Genomic DNA, 8,427 nt, shown 5'->3' on the forward strand with positions numbered 1-8,427 from the left:
AGAAAAAAACTTCTCCTTTTGCAGACTTCTTATTTAATATAGGGCAACTATAATGTATAAGGCCAACTCCACCTAGATTTAATATGTAGATTCTACAGATACTTCAACTGTGTGGAAATTCTCTGCTGTGCAGTCCCCCAAGCTGCAGTTCTGACACCAGCAGGAGGAGGTGCTATCCACAGCAGTGCCGGAGACGTCTTTGCCTGCCTCCTTGTGTTAGCACAGTCCCAGGCTCGCCTGCTGCCACCAGTCACTAGGCACCATGGAGCACTTGTTACCTCTCTGCTTTCAGGAACAGGCATCTGTGGGTTTGAGATTTTCCCTATAAAGCATACAACAGGCAGTAGAATTACAGCACTAATTCAAAAAAGAAAAACTTACTATGCATTTAGTTTACTAAAACATGACTGATTGGGGCACCTACACTGTTCTAACCTGAATTTAGAAAATTCTAGTCTTCTTGCTCACTGTAAGCTCCAAAGGAAAACAGTTTGACTTTCACGATTATGTTTCTGAGAAGGTCGAATGTTCTGGTTTGCGTAATTTGACACGCACTGTTCATTTGTCTGCTAATCTTGAATGAGATGCAGGGGTAGCCATACACCCAAAAGGTGAACTCTTCGAGTCCCAAGATCAAAGGCACAACCTAGCTTAGTTTTCTGCTCAATCCTGAAATCTGTTACCACCGGGCTGCTTGCTCAGGTCTAACAAGCTGGCATGAGAGTGAGACTCAACTCGGCTCGCCATGAGCTGTGTTGACACATAAAACCCAGAGCCATGCTGCCCCAGTATGGGCTCCATGCATGGCAGCCAAGCTGGACGCAGCCTTACCAAGCTCCCCCAGGGCGCCCTGTCTCCTCCAGCTCCTTCCTCCCTCGTGAGATCCCTCCCCTCCTGCTGTACCCTCTTCTTCAAACCCCTACACCCCAATCCCATGAGAATGTACTCCCTTTTCCCTATTTCTTCATAGACTGTCCCACCCATCAAAATCTTGGCTAATGTTTATTTCTTCTAGCATATTTCTTTCAACTAGCGAATGTTTCGAAAGGAATACAGGGCTTATGTAGAACTTGTTGTAATTTATTACTGTTATTTTCAAAATTGGATTTGCTAATGGAAAAGTGGTTTCCAACTAGACATTTAAATCAAAGGCAAACGTGTTGCCATTAGTAAAAATGAAATGTTACCAGCATACAAAATATGAAATGATCACATTATCGGCCAAAATAAAATGTAAATGAATTATTCCTCTGCTTATTGGTCAGTGACCAAGAGAGGAGAAAAAAATTTTTTTTTCTGAAAAAAGAAAATAGCAGAAATGAACCAAAATATCAAGGCTAATGTGATTCAGATTTCAGGACTTTTGTTCTTGGTCAAGATGGAGTAACAGGATGTAGATTTATCTTTCAAAAACAAGTATTTGTTTGTTTATTTATTTGCAAGACAAAAGGGCAGAGAGAGGAAGAGACAGTGAGAAATCTATTGGCTGGTTCATTTCCCAAATGGCTGCAACAGTCAGGGATGGACCAGGCCAAAGCAAGGAGCCAGGAGCACCCTCTGGCTGCTTGGACCAGACTTAGGCCGTATCTGCTGCCTTCCCAGGCACAATAACAAGAAACTAGGTCAGAAGTGGAGCAGCCAGAACTGAAACTGACCCTCCAGATGTGATGATGGTGTCAGGAGCAAAGCTCACCCCACTGAGTCACAAAGCCAGTCCCCAGACTAACCTGTATGCCTGAAACAAACCCTTCCCTTTGCCCAAAAACAGACAAAAAATGCATGACTCAATGGTCAGGCAAGGAAGGACAATAAGAGATCCCTGAGTCTTGGAACCAACAAGTGAGCCCTACCACTGTCCCAGACTCCTCCTTAAGTGGATATCACAGGAAGGAAAGCAGCTGGAACTGGGAGAACCACAGCAGAGAGTTTGCAGGACAGAAAATCAAGGTGGCTCGAGCTGCAGGAAGAGCTCTAGAGACCAGCAGGCAAAGCCCATCCAGCAGTCTGCAGAGGACTGCCCAGCGCCTGTGTGCAAGGAAACCTCAATGGCCCCAGCAGGAAGCATCTGAGAAGATGAAGGAGAGGTACTGTGGCAGGCACTTCCATCACCTTTAAACCTGACGTGAGTAGAAGAGGTGATTGGTCATTGAGCCTTCCATGTCTCACACGCTTTTCTGTTTTTCTTTTCATGATACATGCTCTCAAGTTAGTCTCTCAGTTTTTTGTATTGAGTCTGCATCTGGACTTGGGACAAGTTGGACAAGTCAGGAGCTCCTTCCCCAGCTGCCCTGGCCAAGCTGCATGATTTGTCCAGAGCAGATCCCAATGATCCCAGGAGAACACGCACAGATGTGCAGACGAGGCTCTCCCTCTGTCACTGAGAACTGTGAGATTGTGGAGCCTGTTACAATCGTCCATGGAAAATCAGTCCTCCAACACACTAGCACTTGGTTTTGTCCTCTCATCTTCTTTGCAAGTCTCAACCATGTTTCAGGGGTGGGCGTTAGGTGCAGTGTTTTTAGGGTGCCGTATGGGATGCCTGCATCTTACATGGAAGTCCCTGGGTTCTCTCTACTCTATTTGTGACCCGGCTTCTCGCTAATGGAACTATGTGATGCAGCAGGTGGTGGCTCAAGTACTTGGGTTCCTGCCAGCCACATGGGAGACGTGGATAGAATTCCTGGCTCCTGGCTTCAGTGTGGTCCAGCCCTGGCTGATGTAGGAATTTGGGAGTGAACCAATGAATGGATAAAGGAACCGATGGCAATCTGGGCAGGTCAAGGCAGCACCACCCAAAGGTGCATCCTAAAATAGGAAGTGGGGTGGGCCGAGCTGCAACTGGAAGGGGGCAGACTGGGCAGGGCCAAGCAAACTTCAACTCACAAAAAAGGAAAGAAATCAGGATGGAGCCCATGTCATTCTGACCTAGGCTCTTACCCCAACTGGTCTCCATGAGGTAGGGATACTATGCCACAGCATTGAAGGCAAAGGCTGAGACAGGTGAGGGGCTAAGCCAACTGGGTCAGAGCACCCACTGGCATGCGCGCAATCTAGGGCTGGGAATAGACTCAGTTGGGGAGCTGTGAGAGTACATCCTTGCTGGGTTGGGATTCCCATGGGAGGGTGCGGGGGCTGGAGTGGGGGCTGTGTTCTGGTCTGGATATGGCTGCAATCTTCCTAGGCACAAGTGTGAACTGGGGCTGGGCACACCTAACTGGGCTAGACGCCAGCACCATCTGGCACTCTGGAGAACCTGGGTAGATGTAGAACGGACTAGGCTGGGTCTCTGCCCCTACTGAGCCATGTGTGATCAGTGCCTGGGTATGGACAAGCCTTGGCTGGGGTGAAACAGCCAACATCAGGAACTGGAATGGATTGAAGGCCAGCAATGAGGGTTGGCCTATAGAACCACCAGTACACACAAGACCTGGCATAGGGAGAGGTTCTGATGGAGGAGCTTGGGAAACTCCTCTGTTGGGACACAGCCCCTACAGTTGAGCACAAGAACCACGATATGGAGCAACCCAGACCAGGCCAGAGGAAGATACCCACCACCATACATATGGCATACGTGGGGGGCAGACCAGGCTGAACCCGTTCATATCAACCGCTGGCGAATCCGAGTGCCAGCACAGAGTGTGGGTCAGGCCAGTTTCGGTCGCAACACATACCAGTACACATTAATGAATGCCAAGGTGAGGTGAGCCGTACCAGATGTGGCCACAGCGCCCAAACAGCACACATGAGAATCAGGGAGGGAGGGGCAAAGGCAGCAGGGGAATGTGGGCTCTCCTGCTGGACAACCACTCCCACTGGAGAGCGTGAGTTGAGATGGGGTAGACCAGACCAGGCAGGGCTACGACACCTGTGGGCCTCATGTGAGCTAGATCAGGGAAAAGCCAGGCTGGGCTGACTGTTCCGACTGGTGCAAGCAACAATTAGGGTGGGTGAGGGTTGGTTGGGCTTTGCCACATCATCAGATAGCAGAGGCTGGCACTGGGCCAATTCTGTTAAGTTTAATGCCAGATCCACCTGGAGAGTGCATAATCCAGAAGTTGGAGTGGCCTAGTAGGGAGATAGTGGGCACCTCCCTCATGGGGAACCACTCCCACTGGAGCGCACGAAAACCAGGACAGGGGCAGGGGTGGCTAGACAAAAAGGCACCTGCCAGTATATGTGTGGGCTTGACAGTAGGTTGGTTGGGTTGAATTAGGCTTCAATGCCCATTGACAAGTATGAGAGCTAAATAGGATGTGGGGTAGAACAAGCCTGCGGTACATACTGGCATGCATGGAACCAGGGTAGGGAGCAGGCCTGGTGCGGGGTATGGGGAGTCGCCCCAACTAGGCTGAAGCTCCCACTGGTTTGCGTGAGGACCGAGTATGAAGTGGATAGGATCGAGCTGGACTACAACACCCATTGGTTCAAGTGGAAGACAGAGCTAGAAACAGAACTGACCCAGCAATTGCAACAACCAGCATGTGCATAAGCTGATTGGGGCGACAGACTGTGCCAGACCCTGTACTGGCAAATTTACACAGGAATCAGGTTTGGGATCATCTCAGATGAAGTTTCTTTGGAGATCCTTCCAACTGAACTGCTGATCTCAGAACCCCAACCATGAAGAGACTATGTCAGTCAGTGGATTCTGAATAGGTTGCATCGTGATTGGAACGGCAAGATTGGCAGCAATTCAGACCTGTTGAACTATCAAAACTGCTTGAGCAGGACCCTTGGAGCGTGCCTCACATCGGGGACCTGGGATGGGTGGGAGGCTGGATGGGGCTTTTCCCTTTGTTTCTCCCCTGACCCCAGATACAGGGGAAAAAATGATACTAGTGTGGAAACAATGGTATTACCCACTTTCCTGTAGCCCTTGATCTTTTGTACCCTAATCAACTAAGTAAGATCATTTAAAAAAAAATAAATAAATAAATAATAAATGGTGTTTTGAAAGTTGGGTCTCAGCTTATAAAAGTATAAAATAATACCCCCACTTTACACCCTACACAAAAATCTCACAATAGTTCAAAAGTCTAAACCTAATGCCTGAAACATCAAATTACCAGAGGAAAACAAAGTAGAAACACTGCATGACATTGGCCTAAGCAAAGACTTGTTGGGCAAGACCTCAGAAGCACAGGCAGTTGGAGCAAAATGAAACAAAACCTCAGTACTGCAAAGGAAACACTCAGCAAAGTGAGGAGGCAACTGACAGAATGGGAGGAAACATTTGCAAATTATACATCTACTAATGAACTAATTTTCAGGGTATCTGCCTGTGTTTGGCCAATTAGCTCAGTTGGTTAGAGCATCGTGCTAATAATCAGGATATCAGGAAGTTCAACAATAAAACAAACAACCCAGTTAAGAAATGGGCAAAGGGTATTAACAGGCATTTTTTTTTTTTGCAAGGATGAACTATAAATAACCAACAGACACATGAGAAAATGCTCAGAATCACTGAGCCATCACGGAAATGCAAATAAAAATCGTATCAGGGAAACACAAATGAAAACCACTTTAGAACAGCTATCAGCTGAAAATCAAAATATAACAACTGCTAGCAGGAATGGCAGGGGAAAGGCACTCTAATACACCGTTGGTGGAAATGTAAACTAGTAGAACCACTACAAATGATAGTTTAGAGATTCCTTAGATATCTGAAAATAAATGTACTATATGACCCAGCCAGCACACTCTGGAAATTCACCCAAAAGAAATGAAATCAAAATATGAGTTATCTGTACTCCCATGCTTATAGTAGCTCAATTCACAATGGCTAAGACACAGAATCAACTCAGATGTCCGTCACCTGGATAAAGAATTACAGTATACACATGATGGAATACTTCTCAGTTCTTAATTTAAAAAAAGAATGAAATGCTGTCTTCTGCAACAAAATGAATGTAACTGAGACCATTACACTTAGTAAAACTAACCCACAAAAATAAATAGCATGATCTCTCATACAGAGAATATAAAAAAAAAAAAGTGTAACGTTACGGAACTAAACTGACAATTTGAGACTCGATTGTTGTCTATACCCACATGCACAGCAGTCTGTCTCCTTTTACTAACAAGCAACAAGACTTCTATTAGAGCAGCACTGAATTTGTGATTATAAAATTAATTGAAAGTAGGCTATCACATACCCCCCCCAAAAAAAAACCTGAAGGGCAAGTATGAAAAGAAGAGGACGCCTGAGAGCCAGAGAAGCAATGTTAGGAAGGAGCAGTGTGTCTGTGGAAGCCCCCGAGACAGCCTCCGCAGAGCTGCAAAAGATTTGAGAGCTGGAGTTGATCGTAATAACGAGTGCTGGGAAATGGAAGATAAAGTGACTAGTCCTGAGGAAGCTGAAGAAGCAAAATTACAAGCAAGGTACCCTCATCAGGGACCAAAGTCTGGAGGTTCTGATTGCTTAAGGAAACAATTGCAGAAAGGACAAAAATATTTTGATTCTGGGGATTACAACACGGTAAAAGCAAAAATGAAGAACAAGCAACTTCGCGCCACAGCCCCAGATAAAACAGATAAAACGGAGATTACTGGCGATCATATTCCCACTCCACAGGAACTCTGTCAACAGAAAACCGCCCTTGTTGCTAGCAAGCTGGCTGACTGATTAAAAGAGCTGAGCTGCACGAATCTCCTGATTCCCGTTTTTTCTCCTTACTGTATCACCTATCCACATCTTCCTTTTATGCTCTAAGCCATCTCAAACTGACAGCTTTGCAGGTAGTGGTAGCTTTTGCTGCTACTGTAAGGGAAAACATATGTGTAGATTTTTTATTAAAACAATGCACTGATGACATGTTAGAGCAACATAATCTACTTGAAAACAATTGTATATATTACCTAACTCGCAGTGTAGCACCCAATAAGTAACAGTTGTAATGGTTTGGTTTTACTCACTTCATTTTAAGTACAGCTTTGTACATGACTCTTATTTCACATAACCTCTATTGTATTGATTTCTTCTGCATTTGCCTTTAGGATTTTGTAAAACAGGAGTTTAAGACCCTAAGTGGTAAGAAAAGTCAGATAATTCAGACACAATTAATTGAAAGATGTGTATTTCTGCACTTGAACTTGCATGGCCTTGCATCTGTTTCAGCTTTAACAGCAGAGTTTGACTTGGGCAATATTTGCTCATTCTGGTTTCCTGTGTGACTCAGTGTTTAAAAGCTGCCACTGGAGCTAGTGTTCTAACTCAGTCCTGTAATGTCGGAATTCCCTTTGCTGTTGAAGATGTGGATGACATATACACATGCATGAACTGTTGAATCCACTTTTGCGCCATTTTTGTAAATACAATAGCTTTGTACAGTGTTTCAAAAACGAAGAAGAAAAGTGAGGTGAGGGAGGAAAGTATTGTATTTTTGGACTTATTGGAATTCTATGGAATTCCTGAAATTTATGAAACCTGCTATCAATATATTAATAAATTAACAATAATTTAATACTAATTTAACAAAAAAACCTAACCAACAAAAAGATTTTGCAAAAGTTCTGGCCTTTGTGTATAGTAAATTAAATCTATTTTCTGGTCTATTGTATTTTTCTTTAAAGATTATTTTATTTATTAGAAAAGTAGATCAGACTTACGTAGAGAAGGAGAGACAGAGAGAAAGATCCTGTATTCACTGATTTACTCTTCAATGGTCAGAGCTGAGCTGATCCAAAGCCAGGATCAAGGAGCCTCTTCCAGGTCCCACATGAGTACAGGGTCTCAACATTTTGGCCCATTCTCCACTGCTTTCCCAGGACATGAGTAGAGAGCTGGATGGAAAGTGAGGCAATCCAGACATGAACTGGTGCCCATATGGAATCCGGGCACTTGCAAAGTGAGGATTTAATCACTCCACCATCACACTGGGCCCTCTCAGCTACTTTAAAGACACAGTGTTTGATATACTCTAGTCTTAACTGAACATAAGAATTTCTCCTAGGGCCTGGCATGGTGGCCTGTCGGCTAAAGTCTTCACTTCTAACGCTCCAGGATCACATATGGACGCTGGTTCTAATCCCAGCAGCCCCACTTTCCATCCAGCTCCCTGCTTGTGGCCTAGGAAAGCAGTCGAGGTTGGCCCAAAGCTTTGGGACCCTGCACCCATGTGGGAGACTTGGAGGAGGTTCCTGGCTCCTGGCTTTGGATCGGTTCAGCTCCGGCAGTTGTGGCCACTTGGGGAGTGAATCACCGGATGGAAGATCTTTCTCTCTGTCTCTACTCCTCTGTGTATATCTGACTTTGTAATAAAAATAAAATAAATCTTTTAAAAAAAAGAATTTCTCCTAAACACTTCTAAATAATTATATATAGTAATTAGATGATCAAGAAAAACAGCTGATATCAAATTAGTTTCTTTTAAAAATTTATTTATTTAAAAGTCAGAATTAGAGACAGCGAGAAAGAGAGAGGTCTTC

General features: G+C 44.8%; 1 protein-coding gene across 1 annotated transcript; it reads left to right on the top strand.

Moving 5' to 3' along the window:
* The first annotated feature begins 6,321 nt into the window (after positions 1-6,321).
* On the top strand, positions 6,322-6,687 carry LOC101518916 (cAMP-regulated phosphoprotein 19-like). Its single transcript, XM_012927780.3, has one exon. It carries the CDS (start codon positions 6,326-6,328, stop codon positions 6,623-6,625), a length of 300 nt encoding a protein of 99 aa, XP_012783234.2. The 5' UTR covers positions 6,322-6,325; the 3' UTR covers positions 6,626-6,687.
* Positions 6,688-8,427: the final 1,740 nt, after the last annotated feature.

Source organism: Ochotona princeps, chromosome 6 (assembly GCF_030435755.1).
Source record: "Ochotona princeps isolate mOchPri1 chromosome 6, mOchPri1.hap1, whole genome shotgun sequence".
NCBI classification, from domain to species: Eukaryota; Metazoa; Chordata; class Mammalia; order Lagomorpha; family Ochotonidae; genus Ochotona; species Ochotona princeps.

Bases quoted from the DNA above. Each gene is read 5' to 3' on its own strand.
- LOC101518916 (XM_012927780.3), top strand. From the start codon at position 6,326: ATGGAAGATAAAGTGACTAGTCCTGAGGAAGCTGAAGAAGCAAAATTA.